The sequence below is a fragment of the Amblyomma maculatum genome, chromosome 4 (genome assembly GCF_055883805.1).
Source record: "Amblyomma maculatum isolate TAMU_Amacu chromosome 4, ASM5588380v1, whole genome shotgun sequence".
NCBI classification, from domain to species: Eukaryota; Metazoa; Arthropoda; class Arachnida; order Ixodida; family Ixodidae; genus Amblyomma; species Amblyomma maculatum.
Genome location: NC_139347.1, coordinates 37,270,461 through 37,288,006, shown reverse-complemented (window position 1 = coordinate 37,288,006; position 17,546 = coordinate 37,270,461). Strand labels below are relative to the sequence as shown.

General features: G+C 42.8%; 1 protein-coding gene across 10 annotated transcripts in view; it reads left to right on the top strand.

Moving 5' to 3' along the window:
* The window catches only part of LOC146190732 (protein scribble homolog), a 175,756-nt gene that overhangs the window by 97,039 nt on the left and 61,171 nt on the right, over nucleotides 1-17,546 (top strand). For all 10 annotated transcript variants that reach the window (XR_014706574.1, XM_084601109.1, XM_084601104.1 and 7 more), the window contains 4 exons: nucleotides 1,539-1,649; nucleotides 3,681-3,743; nucleotides 9,591-9,707; nucleotides 16,865-16,981. Coding sequence is in view for 9 of the 10 variants with exons in the window: in XM_084601109.1 (XP_084457235.1) it covers nucleotides 1,539-1,649; nucleotides 3,681-3,743; nucleotides 9,591-9,707; nucleotides 16,865-16,981 (408 nt within the window). In the remaining variant the exon portion in view is untranslated. The remainder of the gene's footprint in view (nucleotides 1-1,538; nucleotides 1,650-3,680; nucleotides 3,744-9,590; nucleotides 9,708-16,864; nucleotides 16,982-17,546) is intronic.

The window sequence follows — 17,546 nt, the reverse complement described above, 5'->3', positions numbered from 1 at the left end:
AAAAATAGCACCAACTCCAAGTATATCTTTGATATTGAAACCAGACACTTACTAAAGCAAAATTCTTGGCTGGGGCAACCGCTTTTTGATTGGAGGCAAAAAGCTTATACTGCACGTTAAAGAACCCCAGGTGGTCAAAATTATTTCATAGCCCTCCACTCTCCTCATCTCTCCTTCTACTTTCACTCCCACCTTCCTTCCTTCGCTTATGTTGTGGTTCAGGTGTCCACCACAATGTGTGGCAGATGCTCTAACTTTCCTTTCCTGAAAACAAAAACCAATTCAGTCATGAACATGCATCTTATGGCTGTTTGCCCTGCAGGAAGGCTGGTAGTTCAGCAGTGGCGGTCTTTGTGAGCCAGGCTATGTCCTCTTTAACCAAAACCATGGAGTTAAAGGGCTATAGACACCTAATTTTTGGGTTCGTGTTTTATCATTTTCAATGATGCCTAGGACATTAGTGTACATGAATCGCCACGTCACATTCGCCTATGACTGCTGAATAATTTATAATCGAATTTATTTTCTCATCTGTTTTGGTTTCAACAGCTGGATGATAGCTGTGATGTCACAGTCAAGTCTAGGTCATACGAGTGATGAAAATAAAAGAATATAATCATTACTGTGTCATTTGAATTCACTATAATGATAAAGGTAGACTGCCTCAAGAACAGGAATCGTTACAAGTGAAGAATGAGCAATTATATCGTTGTTTTTTTATGTCGTGCATCAAGACATAGCTGTGACATCACAGCCATCTCTTGGCTGTCGACTGGTGTCGAAACTGGTGAGAAAAGAAAATTCAATTATAAATTAATTAGCGGTCATAGGCAAAAAGTGCGTGTGAATCGATATACAGGAATGACTTAGGCATCATTAACAAGAAGAAAAGTGCCACCAAAATTGGTGTCTATAATCCTTTAATACTACTAAGACTAGAGCGAAAGCAACGGCGGCACTCCCATGTACACCCTCTTCACTCCTTTGCTAATCGTGTTTGCAGCCATGATGGTATTTCTCGCATACTACAGCTTACAGCTGTGTACAGCCAGCGCCCTCAGGTACAGCAGACGAAACGATATGAAACTATCGCAAGTGCGCTTTTATCAGCCTTTTTATCACTTAAATTTTACAACTGCAAAAAAATAAAATGTGAGAACATTTTTTTATGAATTCTAATGCTTTATAGGCAGACGTTTTGGAGTTTTTTGTGCGAGTAAAGCAAAAATAAATAAGCATACGTTACACAAGTGTAGCACAGCCTCCTTGCTGCGCTTTACCCCCCTGACCAGAACTGTGTTCCTAATATCATGCGGAGAGCACTCAGGTTACGGTTTTCTTGAATTAAATTTTAAGGCTCTGAGTTACGTCGTGGTTATAAAATGTGTGCAAGAGCTCCACACCCTGGCACACGTGGGCAGAGCTTCTGTTTTAACATTTCTTGTTTAGAGTCCACTGCATTGTGGGATCTGTGTAGTGTATTTTCAGTTGAGTTCGCTTTGCACTGACTTTCCCTGGCTGTCGCTTTCTTTCTGCAGGATGTGACGCTTGTGAAGGCTGGTGGCCCCTTGGGTTTGAGCATTATCGGTGGCACAGACCACCCTTGCCACCCGTTTGGTGCTGACGAGCCAGGTATCTTTGTTTCGAAGGTGAGTATGACCTCTGACATGCTTATGGTGCATTAATGCAGAAGCATTTTCAAGACCTTGTTATCCGGAAAATCCATCGTTGGCATTGTCTGTGTAGGCATTGTGAGAGGAAAATCATTGGCATGCCCGTGGCAGGTGGTAGCTGGCAGGTGAAATTGGTTGGTGAGTCGCGCAGTGTCATGAGCCAACATGACTGGCAGATCGAGAGCACGAGAGCACTTGGCCGGGTCAGAAACTGAGTGCATTGCTCCAGCAGAGATTCCAAATTTGCCAATGGAATGTGTTCACTCCCATGGGGGTGTGCTCTTCGGACATAAGCCAGTCGGCGCGCATAGCTGGCTCTTGTGGTGCCGCTCTCTGCAATGGCGGCAGCCGCCGCCTTCGCTCTTTCGCGAGCATATTTTTGCTTGTGTTGTCAAAACAAGCATATATAATGACGTGAATCTTTGCACTTGTGATAAAGCGGATAATTGGGCTAGTTGGTATGCCTTGATTATGAGGCAGCGCACCATGAAACACAGAGACAGGAAGGGGGACAAGCGCTAAACTTACTACTAAATTTTGTTCAGGAGCGCGTCAGAATAAATACGAAACAACTCCAACAAAAATGGAGCCTTATAGCTATGTTGAGTGGTATTGAACGTAATGTGTACCACGTCCACGCGTCCATACTACAACTTTTTCAAAATCATTCTTTCCAAGGACAGCAGCCGACTGGAATGACCTTTCCCACCACATCGTTGGCATCGGCATCATGTGTCCCTTGATGTTCTGACAAAGTGTCTCCACACATCTCGTATAAAGAAATTTTTTCTATTTTTGTACCATCCCTTATGCAATATTCTTAACGGGGTCTTTAGCCCTTTGAGGGTTTTTGCCGTAAATGTACCGCAGCGGTTTTTTGACCCACATGGTTTTTGCCCCTACCTGTATGGTTTCTATCCTCCATTTGAAATATCAGGCCCTAATGACTATGCATGGCACTGGGAGGTGCTGCCACCTCCTAGAACTTACAAGAAGCGCTTGCGAAGATAAACAGAAGTGATACCTAGCTGCAGCTACACCAATGCTGCTGCCCCCTATTATGGCTCTGGTTGCCCCACCAATGGACAATGGATGGATTGCAACAGCCCCAAACTTGATTTCTATCTTTATGATGTTTGCACCACCAATGGATGGATAGCAACAGCCCCAAACTTGATTTCTATCTTTATGGGGCTTTGGTGCAAGGGATAAACAGAACTGATACCTAGCTGTAGCTTGTGACCCAGGCAATGCCCTTGCATGGTTTCCTGGTTTCGGGTTGCTGCCCCCCTCCCTCCCCATGATTGCAATGGAGGCCAGCAAAACTTGATTTTTGTCTTTATGGCCACTCCTGGTGCAGGGGCCATAGAAACCGATTTCCATCTTTATTGGGGCTGCTGTTAGCTTGTTTATCATGGATGCTCACAAGGTATTCCTGCTCCCCTTGTGGTTTCCTGAGTTTGCAACGTCCAGCAACCTTGACACTGAATATGGTTCCTAATATTTTACAACTTTTATTTGACTTTACTCATATTGAACTTTCAAAATCCGCAATAAAGTAATTTGACCATCTGGGAAAGTTTTTTTCAAAACAATTCGACCCTCAAAAAGTCAAGGTAATAAAATGAAATAAAATGAAATAAAATGAAATGTGGCAGCTTACGATCATATGGTAATGAATATATGTGAGTTAACAGAGGCACAAATTAAGGCGTTAGGGATTAAGTGAGTAGTGAAAAGTATGTATGCAAACAAGATTCTGCAAAGAGAGCCGCAGACGCAAAGCATCATTTTTAATCAGTCACCATTACCCTCTACCGCGTGCGGCTGGTGTACATGCACTAATTGGTCTCAATGCCGTAGGTCCATGTGCAACTTCCCGCCATCAATCTGTGTCAAGGAGGTCTGGGCATGCGCAGTGGAACACGCTCATTGTCACTTTGAAAAGCTTTTCATTTGTTGCTTCCTTGCTTGTTACAGACTGTTCTTTCCTTGCTTGTGTTACAGATTGTACCAGAAGGGGCAGCATCAAAGTGTGCACGGCTCCGAGTAGGGGACCGTTTACTCAAGGTGAGTTAAATACTAGTTACATTCACCTTAGTTGCAGTTTGACACTAGACAGCTGGTCACTTTCGTCCCCGAGATTGTAGGATTGCTGATGAATTAGAGGGTCACCCATGTTCTTTCCCATAACTAGAGATGAACCTGAACTTCAACAATTCAAAGAAACTCCACTTTTCGATCCAGGCGGAAAGCAAGGCGCCTGTGTGCTGTGCGATGTCTGTGCACGTTAAAAAAACCCCAGGTGGTCGAAATTTTCGGAGTCCTCCACTACGGCGTCTCTCATAGCCTGAGTCGCTTTGGGACGTTAAATCCCATAAACTAACCAGCCAACCTATTCGAAGGAACCAGTCTAAAGTGGCTGGGAGCATGTGTTTTGCTTTTTTGTTTTGTTTTGTTTTCTGTGTGTGTGTGCGTGCGTGCGTGCGTGCGTGCGCGCATGTGTGTGTGTGTGTGTGTGTGTGTGTGTGTGTGTGTGTGTGTGTGTGTGTGTGTGTGTGTGTGTGTGTGTGTGTGTGTGTGTGTTTATCGGCCAGTCGTGCTGTTGTATTTTGGGATGGCCTCATGCTGTTCTGATGCCTACGTATATACACCTTGTATGTATCCACATTCTGTGTCCTGTAGGCTGAAGCTGTGTGCTGGTCACATGCAGTTTCACCGCACTGTGCTCTGCACCACGATGCTTCACCGCATGTACTATGCTAAAAGGGTAGCTGAAGTCTTTACAATTTTGGAGCACTTGAACGTTCCCAATCAAAGCAGTGTACTTGACAAGACTTGGAAAACCCGTCATTCTCATTTGGGTTTAATCACAAATGCTGGCAACCGTCATGTAGGTGTTCATTAGACAAAATTACTGCGAAGCATGCGGTTTTCGGCAGTGTTCTCAGGCTTATTCGGTAATTCGAACTTTCGTTGTTTTTCTGTTTGTTTGGTTGTACTATGTTTTGTCCTTTTTTTTTTTCTTTCGAGATTTTGTCTGGTTTCTTGAAGTCCGGTATAACGAGAGTTTACCATATTATTTGAACATTTAGCACAGATCTAACTCGTGAAGTTCCAGGTATGGAAGGCTTGCTATTTTCTGTGTCGTCTATACAAATATGTGAAATATAAGAGCGATGACACGACCCATTGCACAATGTTTACTTTGTGAGGAATTCATTTTATCGGACGAAAAAAAAAAAAAAATGGCTCGGCTTGTGGCTGACTGGCTCTAGCACTTTTCTGCTGGTCCAAAGTTAACAGTATTGAGTCCCAGCCATAGCAAGTGTATTTCAGTGATGCATAGAAAATGAATCAGAATGCAAAGAAAAAGAAAGAGACTCATGGTCTGTTCAAAGTCAATGCTCGTTGTAGAAGCCCAGGTTGTTTAGGTTCAGATTAAACTGGAGCTCTCCACGGCAGCGATCCTGATAGCCCACGTGCCGCCCCATAACATCAAACCCTGCCTATTTTCACACCTTGTCTTCTTGTAGAGCACTCACTGCTCTCCACTCGAATGGAACCTGGCAGTGTGTTTCATAACTTTTCTCCTGTGCAGGGTTATGATTGTACTGTGCCGTTCGCACAGACATTTTCTAGAATCATTAAATGTGGCCCTTCCTTGTCTCAATTATGCAATGCTTGCCTGGCTGCTGATGTTTCCTTTAAATAAAATACTTTTTGTTCCCATTCTTGACAAACTGATGCGCGCAACCATCGCCCGAAAACTGTGGCAAACTCCCAAGAGAGTACAAGCGCCAGTGGCTGCACACGCAATGTTTATGATGCCTTTTAATTTTTTGGACCTTGCGTAGAAGAGCAAGCTCTTTGACTGTCGTGATGCCTTACTTGTCAAGGTCGAATTCAGCTGTCACGTCGCATGTTTTGACGCCACCGTCATGCCATTGCTCCGCCAACACATCAATATTTCGTGTGGCACAGATGTCAGCAGAAGGCAAGCAGTCAGGAGCAGTGAATGTTAAAAAACCCCAGGTGGTCGAAATTTCCAGAACCTTCCACTACGGAATCTCTCATAGTCTGGGTCGCTTTGGGACGTTAAACTCCACAAACCAAACCAAACCAGAACTTGCACAGTGTGTGCCTCATGCACTAAAATGCACTATTTTCTGAAGGGTATTCATTGAGCTTGCTGGTTATGCACGTCAAGCTATCTTGAGGCGTCTCAGCATGCTGCCCAGCTCTGTAAAGTTGAACCTCGTCATGATGAACACACATATATAAAGTCAAACCTTGATATATGAACACTCATATAATGAATTATTGAATATATCGAGCTCTTCTGAAATAGTTTTGTCAAACATGTATTTTTAACTTCCTATAGTGAACACGGTTCAGCATAAAACAGATATAACGAACTTTGCGACGCCAAGTCCTACCTCACTTTAATAGCAGGAGGCAGGCTTCGTTGCACTACAAATGTGTTGTGAGACGCAGCAAACGTTCAGGACTACCCCGCAGGTGCTGACAGCGCCGCAGATGCCGCGTCGGCATTGAGAGTTGACAACCAAAGAAATCGTTCGCATCTCACAATCGCTAACTGCGCCGCTTCAGCAGTGATGGGAGCGGAACGATCGAATGTTGCTTTTGCTGCTTTTGCCCTTTTGTGTTTTAGTGTTAGCAGCGGCGTGGCCGTCGTAGCATTCTGTGCAGGCTGCATCGGTGGTCGTGTCGAGTGTGGTGCGCGGGTGTGCGTAGTGCTGTGATGGTGGTGAATGTGAAAAAAAGTACAGCACTGACGTTAAAGACCAAGCTCGAGATAGTTCAATGTGTGTAGATTGGCGAAAAGAAGTGTGTTCTTGCGAACTTATTTGGCATCCCAAGGAGCACTTTGAGTACCATTCTGAAGAACAAAGCTGTCATCAAAGCACAAGCACAGGAGACCACGCAGACAAGTGCACAGCACCTTTAGCTCCTGCATTCTGTGACGTGGAGAAGGCGCTCTGCAAATGGTTTTTGGACGTCAGAGCTCGAAACATACTGGTGTCAGGACCGATGCTTCAACAAAAAGTGAAAGACTGCCTGTATCCTCGATGCCGAAAACTTCGTCGCCAGCTCCGGATGGCTGCAAAGGTTCAAGGCACGCTATGGCTTCGTAGGCAAAATGATCTCTGGTGAAAGTGAGACGGCTAACTGCGAGAGCATCAGAAAGTGGTTGGAAGAGGAGTGGCTGCAAATCCTTGCAAAATATTAGCCCAAGGACATCTTTAATGCAGACGAAACGGGCCTATTTTGGCAGATGCTACCCAGGCATACCCTTGACGTGCGTGGAGACCCTTCATCATCGGAAGATTTAAAGCCCCAAGAAAGGGGGCCGCATACTCCCCGTAGAGTATGCTTCCAACAAGAAACGTTGGATGACGCGTGAACATCTCACGAAGTGGCTGCCTGCTTAGGACTGTGAGCTTATGTGCGAGGGTCGCAAAGTGTACGTCCTCATTGATAACTGTACCACACACAGCACAGATGTCGCACTCAATAACATTGAAGTTCGCTTTCTTCCGCCTAATTCTATGGCCAAGCTGCAGCCTTTAGATCAGGGCATCATCAGAGCCTTCAAAGCAGTTTACAAGAGAAGACTGATTGACTCTCTTTTCGTCAAGCTTCATATGAAGCAGGACTTGAAAGGCGAAACGATTGCCAGCTGCTTTCAGCACGCAGGTTTTGTTCCAGGAGAGGCGCATGCATTAAGTGACGATGGTGAAGATCCCGACGAAGCAGAAGCAGAGCTCTGCAAGCTCGATGAAGCCTGGAACGATTTTTCCAGTCTTGTTGGTGACATGCCAGAAACAATGACTGGAGGCGGCAGCGACATCGCAGCGACTGCGGCTGCACTGACGGACGCCAAATCGCTGTGGAAGTCTCTGAACATCCTGCAGACGATGAGAACATTGACTTCACAAGAAGTGCTTGCTGCATTGGATTTACGGCGCCGCCTCTGCAGTGCTATTGAGGGCAGTGGGTTTGCCCTTGTTGAGTGTTTGCAAACTCTGGAACAGGGCGTGATACGGAACGCAATCAGCACAAAAAAGCAGGCCGCGATAACTCAGTTCTTTACGCGTAAATAAATGGATGTGACCCAATTAAGCACCCTCTGAGCTGCTGTGCCTTCTCTGAGTTTTACTGCTCTTTCATGTATTTTCTATGAAATTTTATATTACAAATTGTAGATAAGCGAACTATTTTCCGATTTTTTTAACTGTTCGTTATAACAAGGTTTCACTGTAGTGAATTCTTGGATAAAGCGATGTAAAAGGTCATTTGGTCCTATTCCTATGTTTTATCTGTGTAACGAAACAAAAAAAAAATCAAAATTTATGCTCTGTCAGATATAACAAAGTAGTTTTTTTTTTTCGTTCACGTGGCTAAAAATGGTAAAGAAGCTAAAATAAATCTTCTGGAAATGCAATCTTTCGATTGTTTGGTTGCCCATTGCAAAAGTGTGTTTAATCACTTGCATGTTTGCATGCTGCACCATCTAGGGGCAGCAACAAAAACTAGCATCAATGGCTGAGAGGCATGTAATCTTGGCACGTGATCAAAACATGACATCATTGGGCCGCGCTTCCCTGCCACCACTTTAATCAACCCATGCACGCACGTGCTTCACTCTGAGTCTGTTTACTCCGTTGTGCAAAACGATGATGCACAAGGCAGTTTCGATCGAGGTGAAAATGGAGACATTTAGGATGGTTTGAGAATGGCCGCAGAAAGTGATGTTGCCACAGACTTCAGTGTTGCACCTTCCACTTTGTTGACAAGCTTGAATGCAACGCAGAAGGTTGATGGCATATTGTCCACTGGAGTCGTGAGACTGACTGCAAGCATGTTAGCCTTGTCGCCTTGTTAACTGGTGCTTCCATATGTTACGCTTGAGGACTCTACTGATGACAACTTGGCTGTGTCTCCATGGCACCCAAACTGGCCAACCAAGAAATCGTCGATCAGCTGATTCCTATAGCTGGCGTAAGTAGTAATGATGGTAGCGAACCAGAAAGAGAAGAGTGAGTGCTAAACAGCACAGAGGCCACCGACATGGCCAAGATTGCCCCGCTGAATAAATTATTTTTCTGCACGGGGGCAACATTCTTACTTGAATGTCACTTTTCTCTCCGACACTAAACGAAAGGCGAAATGTCACGTGTTTACACCAAGCTTTCATTTAAAAATTGCATGTTTTCGCACTTTTTTGTTGTCCATATTATGAAGCACGTTTCGCTCGGATTTATTAGCAGATTTGTTTGGAGGAACTTGTGCACATACTTTTAAAACTGATATCTGATATGATAAACCAATTTTTACGCTGCATCCGACTTCATTATAACATTTTTTTCTCTTTATACATGTAACAAGGGGATTCTGTCTTATCGCATGAAAAAGCATAACTTCATTCAGTTACTTCATTAATTATTTGGAACATATATGCCCAACTATTGTGCCGGAGTATCCAGGTTTGAAACCGACCGCGGCGGCTGCGTTTCGATGGAGGCGAAACGAAGAGGCGTCCATGTGCTGTGCGATGTCACCGCATGTTGAAGATAACCAGGTGGTCCAAAATACTCCGTAGCCCTCCACTAGGCTCTTTCTCTCTTTCCACTTTCACTCCCACCTTCCTCTCTTCCCTTATGGTGTGGTTCAGGTGTCCACGGTACAAGTGTGACAGATGCTGCGCCTTTCCTTTCCTGTGAACCAATTATTATTATTATTATTATTATTATTATTATTATTATTACCATCATGTAGGTCATGTAGGCAGTGTTTACATTTTTTACAGTGTTGTTTACAGTGTTTGCAAACAGTGCTAAGTTGACAGGGTGATGCGACAACAAATTCATTGTCATTGATATGTTTGCGCAGGTGAATGGTGTGGATGTGACGAAGTGCACGCATCAGGAAGCAGTGTTGGCCCTGCTGGACCCATCGTACGAAGTGGTGCTCACTGTTCGCCACGACCCTCTCCCATCGGGCTGGCAGGTAGGCCTTGCCGACGACTCTGTGGTGATTTGAAGGTGGCAACTGCTGCCACGGTTCCTCCATTGCAGTGCCGTGATGGTTGTGTCTGATAAGAAGCAGTGTGATTGGCCGAACCTCCTTTGACACATTCGCTTCCATATCAAATGTGCCTTAGTTCTTTTTCTTTGAAGGTTGAATGTTGTAAAGCTTGCTCTATTTACTCGGCTCAGATGTGTGCCATGACTCTTAGTGTGTGCTGCTGTTTTACTTTTGGAAAGAAAATGACAAAACTTGCTTAGGAAGCAACCATATACTTACGTTTCATGCAACAATTTGTTCATTAGTCTCAAGAAGCTTTTAGTTGCAATCTACATAGTGTTTTCCTGTGTACCATTCATCAAGTTGTTAGCATATGCTAAATTTCTCGGACAAAGGTTGTCAAATGTTGATAGATGCCATTGCGGAATATTTCTCGTGTAGTGATCTTGCCATCCTAGGCAAGAAGCTTATTCACCATTCAGTCAGTTGTAGTTTTCAGTTATTTTATTTTCAAATACTGCTGATTGATAAACAAGAGATATGGCTTTCTTTCGTACCAAAAGTACAAGAACTGCTGTCATGCATTTTTTTTTTTACCTCATATCTTGAGAGCACCATGTCCCTTTAGCAAGCTGCATTCTGTTAGTAAGCCTTCATTAGTGCCAGTGCCGTTCTGCTCCAAGTGTGCTTGTAATCAAGTGTCAGGCTTGTTAATAGAGTTTTAGTTTACCATGATCCGCTATCCGCCACCGTGACCCTCTACCGCGCGTGGGCTTTGCGCACAAGCTTATTAGTTCCGACATGGCAGGTCTATGTGCCGACATCCAGTATGTAGCACCATCTATCGGCGCCAAGGGAATCGGGGCATGCGCAGTAGAACGTGCGGTTGCGGATCACAGTAGCGGGTTGCCGATCACGGATCACGATAAACTAAATCTCTCTAATAAGGCTTGGCTAATAACACTCTTTTTGTAGCCTAGCATGTAGTCGTTGGCACAGTGGTCCCGTGGAAGGAAAACAGCATTCCACCCTTGCTAGCTCGTCTTCGGCCTGATGTGTGGTCTTGAAGCAGGTTCCTGCTACTTAAACTTTTTTATTTCTTTTTTTGAAGGTATAAAGCAGGCACACGTTGGAGTCGAGTAGTTGCGGCAAGTGTCTTGCTGTTGCTCTCCTGTGATGCACCGTTTCTTTTTCAGTAGCACTTGTTTTTAAGGAGTCTGAATACTATTCTGAAGGCACTTGACTGTGTAATTTGGATTTTGTGCAAGAATGCTACATGCACTTGGGCAAGTCTGCACTTCCAAAGGGACAGAAAGGTTCCTAAAGGAATGCATTTACTAGATCTGTAACTGTGTGTTGTTGTAATGAAGAACCCTGCATCGGCTGCATGCCGACTTCATTCACTGTGCCTGCAGAGGTATTTTAAGCAATCGTTTTTTGTGTGCTCAGTGTGTTGTAATTTTTTTTTTTTTTATCATCATCATATGCCTAAAGAGGGAAATAGTACTGCTATTAAGCAGAAGGTTGTCAGCTTTAATTGATATTGGTCACTGATGAGATGCAGGTCAGGTTTTTTTCCTGGAAGCATATTTTAGTCACTGTGCTTATTTCATATTGTATTCAGGATCGAACCGACTGGTCACTTGCTTTCTCAGCCGACTGATTCATGGTTTTACACCGCAAAGTTCGCCTTGCTAAATTGCTGCCCATTCAGCAACTTTCTATTGTTAATTTGCCCGTGCAGGCCTTCGAAATACTTGCATGCCTCTCAGCTTTATTTATTTAAATTTATTGTTATTTTTGTGCGACATATTTAGGGATAAATCTTTCATGACACTACATTTCCTTGTGCAGCCAGCTAGACTATACTATACTGCCTCGTCTTCTAACCTAAAATGCCAGCAGCAGCTGTAGGTCACAAGCTTGTGACCTGGTGCTACTGTTAGGCAGCTCAGTATTGCCTCTTGAAGGGGGCACATGGCAAGGGCAAGAGGGTAATTTTTCAATCTGTTTGAATATCTGTTTTATTCACAGTAGTAGACCTCTTTCGAGGTGAACACGATGGGACCTTGTAAAATTGTTAAGCCTGAAAGTGGTGCCAAAAATATTAGCTCAGGAGTATGTAGACACCATTTATCACTTATAATTAGCTATAATTGTCTGTGTTTGTTTTTTTCTGCAACAACTGCCATTTTATCTGTGTGAAAGGGCATCTTTCTAACACTATTTGTTATTTTTTACGTGAAAATAGAATTTGTGAAAATTCTCTGGACAACTTTAGTTTTCACATCAATATGGTTGCTGCATGTTAGTGTACCAAATGTTGCTATGCTTGCTGCATAGGTAGCCAAAACGGTTTCATTTCACTGCATCCTCAGTGTAGTGAAACACTTCTCAGAGTGGCTAATGCTGTATAGGTCTTCGTTTGTGCTGCACTCATAATAGCGATCTACTGGCTATTGGTCAGGACGTATTAAAAATTCTCCCAGATAATTCCTCTTTTCGTGCTTTACCACTGATATGAGAGCACTGTTCACAAGAGCCTTCATTCACTCACTGTACAAACACCCCCTGTGTTGTGAACATGTGTTGCAAGGTTGACAGCGGTGAAACCTTGCATTTCTTATGGCTGCAGGACTCTGTAATTTTGTATTGTTGTGCACATTGTGTTTTCTAAATGTTTTCACCGAGGTTGTTGTTATATCGACGCAATTGTTACCACTTCCGTGGAATTTTTATTGCAATAATTATCTGATCTGTAAGCAAGTTGTTTTGCTTGAGTTTTGCCGTGTGTCCTGAGGCATGAACTGAAAAATAAAAGATATTTTAACAGGATACACTGGGTAGGCTTTTTTTTAACTAGTTGTATTCTTACCTCTTGGTGGCATGGTTATTGGCCTAGCTACACTAAATTTTGCAGTTTGTAGATGTGTGTACTGATATGGAGACAAAACATATTAGTGATAGAAGGCTGCTTTGTACGGGGCTGATGTTAGCACAGACCAGAGCACTAACATTTATCAGAGAAAAAAAAAAAAGATTGTTTTCTCTGTCTTGGGGTGGTTTGTGTTTGCAGAAGTATTTGTTATAATTTAAGAAGGTTGCAATTTTATGAAATAGCATCATAAGGTTGCAATTTTATGAAACAGCATCATACTTAACGCTTCGTTTATAAGATGGAAATTAGGCTGTCCCACTTGCTTCCAGCGCCGTCAAAGGAACAATGGTGCACCTATGTACCATACGTTTGTGCGCTGAATACTACTGAACTTTCAATTAAATCATTCAGCATATTTTTATTTTTCACTAGTAACCTTCCATGGTGTTCTGTTTTTTTTTTTTACAAGTGCAGGTGCGTAGTTTGATGAGGCCCGTATGGCATAATAAGGACAGTTTGAATGAGTGTTGTCCTTTTTAGCCTTCCACATCAATCAACTGTCTCGAAATACTTCTTAAAGGATCTGCCCATTCTCTTTCAAGTTTTCTTATATGTTGAAAAGACATCACATTTGATGTCTTTGACAAAGTCCTTGGTACAGATGTTTATGCCTGTTATTTTTATTTTCTTTTTTTATGAAAATAGTGGTCAAAACAGCTTGAAAGTGATTTCATTCAATTTCTGCAGCCAAAAAGCACCTCAAAATACTCCACAGCTACTTTTTTTTTGCCAGTGGAGCAGAAGTTACAGGGCTGAAACACACCTTTCTTCCTATTCAGCAGAATATATACTCAGCTTCCAGTTATTAGTATGGGGTATGTAGTATATTGCAAATGGTCATTAATCGAGGTGTATTTCTAACACAACCGCCAACTATCAGCTTCTAGCATCAAGGGAAAAAAACTGCTACATAGTTATAACATGAATATAGAAGATCCTTGCTCTTTGGTTACAGATAAGCTTATCTATTACCATATTTAATGTGTTGGATTATCTATATAAAAGGCAATTTCGTAATTCCTTTTAAGATTGATATATCCAGGATTGACTTTAGTAGTATATGCTGGTAAGGTAGCCAAAAGATATCGTGTGCAGTTGGTTAATTTTGAGAGTGTTGAGCTAAGCTTGTCATAGTGCATGAATGTGCGGAGAATTTGATTCATTTGCTGTTGAGTTCAGTGCCGCTTTTAAACACCAGATGGTCACCTTATCTTGAACTTCTTTTCCATTTTGCTGCTGGTACTCTAAAAGGCTGAACCGCTAGCTGTAACTGTAAGTACTGAAAGTGAGCTAGTGCATCACTTTTCCTAGTGCACTGTGTCTTATTCCAACTTGGTTCCACCTTCCATCGTGAAGTCAATGCACTTTGTCATGTTCTGTTTGCATCATGCTGTTTGAATGCATATTCAGCTTTGTTTTCAAGCTGAACAGCACAGGCTGCATAAGGACTGCTTAAAAAGTTCTCTTACTCTTACGTTAGGGTTGGGGCATACCCACATTTCCACTTACAAAATTTTAGGCCTTGCTAACCATCCTAGAAGAAAATTTGCCTTCAAGTGGCTTTTAAGCATCATAAGTTTTAGTGTGGTAGAATTTGTAAAAATTTTGTTACGTCACATGCAGTTACTAAAATTCTCAAGTTTTCAGAAACCATGACATTGCATGTATGGCTCTATTAGACAATGCTGATGGTTGTCCCACAGCAAGAGCTACTGTTCTTGATAAGTAATTTTTCCATTACTTGATTCAAACTCTGAATGCTATCTACTCAAAAGGGGCTCTGTGCTCATCAGATGTGAATGCTTACTTGTGAAATGGACGAATGACGGCGACAGCTGCATTTCATTTTTTATGCAGGGATCTATCTATACTGGTCAACTTCAGGTTTACCTTCGGTGTCTTTATAGTAGCATGCTACTACGAGCCAGGTTTATACCAATGATGCGCTAAACGGGAATTGTAACATATGACGTGCAATAACTTTACATTTAAACTAAAATTAAGTTCTGATCTTTGATTTGCACGTCGGTGAAGCCCAGAATTGTGATTCAAGTGCACACATGCAGACCCTGAGGGGACTATTATAGGAGCAAACTTGCGAGCTTTCTTTTGGTGATGGTATAACGGTGTTAGACATGACATTTTCCCAAATGGTAGAAGTGTGAGCTGTACTTACTAATACCTACTGTATGAAAAAAGTCACTTTATGTTTAGACCTCGTCTACAATATTTGCCTCACTCTCAATGTGATTACTGCAGTCAAGACAAAGCACATGATGCTTCGCAGTCATGTCTCGCAGTTGCTTCAGTTTAAGTCATTAGTGTGTGAACGACGCACATAGAACATGGTTCAGAAGACCCCCTGGTTTTCGCATCTAGCAGTCACCTTCATGTGAGGGTTATGAATGAAACCTTTGGTGAGCCACTGCATGTCTTCTGTCTCATGTCATGTTTATTGTGGTGCATAAGCTGTGAATGGCAGCATGAAGAAGCTGGTTCAGGCTTTTGCTGCTACTCTAGAAGTTGATGTATTAGCTATACGAGGCTTTGTCAAAATGTAATCACTTTTAATTCACTTTGAATGGCACAGCAACATACTGAAGTTAAAGGCTGAGGCTTCATCAGTTTTAGCAGGTTTTCTTTTTACCCAGCTAAAAGCAGGTCTTGCATTGCTGAAGGAATGTTTCAGAGCACAGTTAGTTGCCTACCTTTATTTCCATATGAAATCTGCATTGCGAGTCCTTATGCTTCCTTCTGTTCACTATCCTTTGGTTTTTCATGTTTGTCTCACTTCTAATTGCATATGTTATCCTTTTTTTTTTCTTTTCCATTTTAGCCTTTGTTTTCTGCTCATTCATAGTCATCACGGTGGGCTCCTTTCTTGCCCGTGTTCGTGAGCATCTGAGTATATGAAGCACTCAAAATATAAGTACAATTTCTGCTGTGTATGGAGTGCTCCCCCTTTTGCCAGCATTTCTATCAATGGATGTTTGTCATCTAAAGATACCCAGTGTTCTGGTTGCCTCTGGCCCACATAGGACCGGACGAAAAGAGGAACTGTCTTTTGTAAAGATAACACTTGTGTTTTTAGAAGTTTGTCTTGTGCAACGAGAAACTCTGTTTTCATCTTTTGGCTGTGCAACCTGCAAACACAAAAATGGCTGGGTCTACCATTGTTAAGTACTGAAAAACGTGATTCAGTAAAATCGCGTTGCTCTGAAACAAGATTTTCCTAAAAGGAGCCAATCTTTTACAGTGGGTGTTTGCCAGCCTTATTCTATTCACCAGGCTTCTGCACCGAGGTGGCCTTATTTGTCATTGGAAACTGAATTGCATCATTGCCAAGTCCTTATACTCGAGAGAAAAGTTAGTTAATGTGCTGTTAGAAAAGACAGCTATCCAGGGCGCTAACCATGCTGAATTTGACTTGCCACGTGCCTTTCCAGCACACTTGTGATCGAAGAGGCACCAATTGTGAATTAGGATATCTTTGGCAAAAGACACTTTACTGCCTTGTGTCAAGTTTGGTCCTGCTTGGGTCAGATATTTCATCCGATTCTAAAACTTGGATATTGTTGATAAAACGAGAGTGCCAACACTTGCATGAAAACATATTCTGCAACCTTTTGGACTTCGCCTAACGATAGAGCATCATAGCATGGCACAATCAGCTACTGTAATCCACCTCCGCGGGGCGCCACTGCTAGCATGCAGATCGCCTTGAAGACATCCTATAAAGCCACACGACGCCAGGGGCACACACGCCTGCCCGCGTCGAGACCAGTCGACGCGTGCGCATTGGCGTCGGTGTGGTAGTGGATCACGGTGTGATCGCTGATCGTGCTTTGCTGTAACTCTAATATAATTTACTACTCTCAGCTTCTTGCTCTTTGTAATGGCAAAAACTAAGCCTCTTTGTATTTACTCATCGGAGTGCTGCAGTGCTCTAAATCTAGGCTGTGTTGTTTGCATTCTTACTTGCCAATATTTGTTTATTTGTGCATGCTGTGTTTCAGTGAAGCATCTGAAGGGTGCAATGTTTCATCAAAGGATTCTGTCCATTCCTCTGCGTGTAGCTTAGTGCACCTCTAGTTCTCGTGTTTTAGCTGTACGTGTGTATGTATGTTGCATGGTGCCTGCTGCATGGCTCCTTTCCTTCCCTAGATGTCTGTGAGCTGAGTGGTTAGCTTGCTCTGTGCAGGAACTGGTGATTCAGCGGGAGCCAGGTGAAAAGCTCGGAATGAACATCAAGGGGGGTGTCCAGGGACATTCGGGAAACCCTGCTGATCCATCAGATGAGAGCATCTTCATCTCTAAGGTGGTTATTGCAGTTGCACCTTTTTTTTTTCTTCATTCGTTTCTTTTTTAGTTCTTTTATGCTTTTTGTAGGCAGGCGAGGTAGCAGAACTTGCATTTGGTGCTGTGTTTCTTTTGGAGGATGGTGATGTGTGTCTCTCCTGGCTTAACAACTTGCAGCTGGTGCTAAAATGATGTTAAGAGGGGATATCCAGCACTCTTTCTTATTTCTTCTTTTTCATAATGCTGTCATGCATAGCTGTAACAAAATTGAAGGGAGTACACTTTTTTTTTTTTAACATCCACGTTTTCGTTGTAAGTTTTCTTGAGAAGGCGTGAAATCAAAAGAAGAAATTAATCTCGGTGAAATCATCTTGAAAAAAATCCCGTGAGCTTTGTGGAATCTACACTGCAGAAATGCAAAAGCCTAAGCTTAGTTGCTGGTGCACACGGTGCATCACATTCGCTGTCATTATCGTTGCGAATGTTATCATTGTCATTATCACTAATTTCAGCGTCACTGTCATCGCACTGTCATCCTCACGGTAAACAAGGAGAATTGGGATGTGCGTTGCAGGATTTTGGGC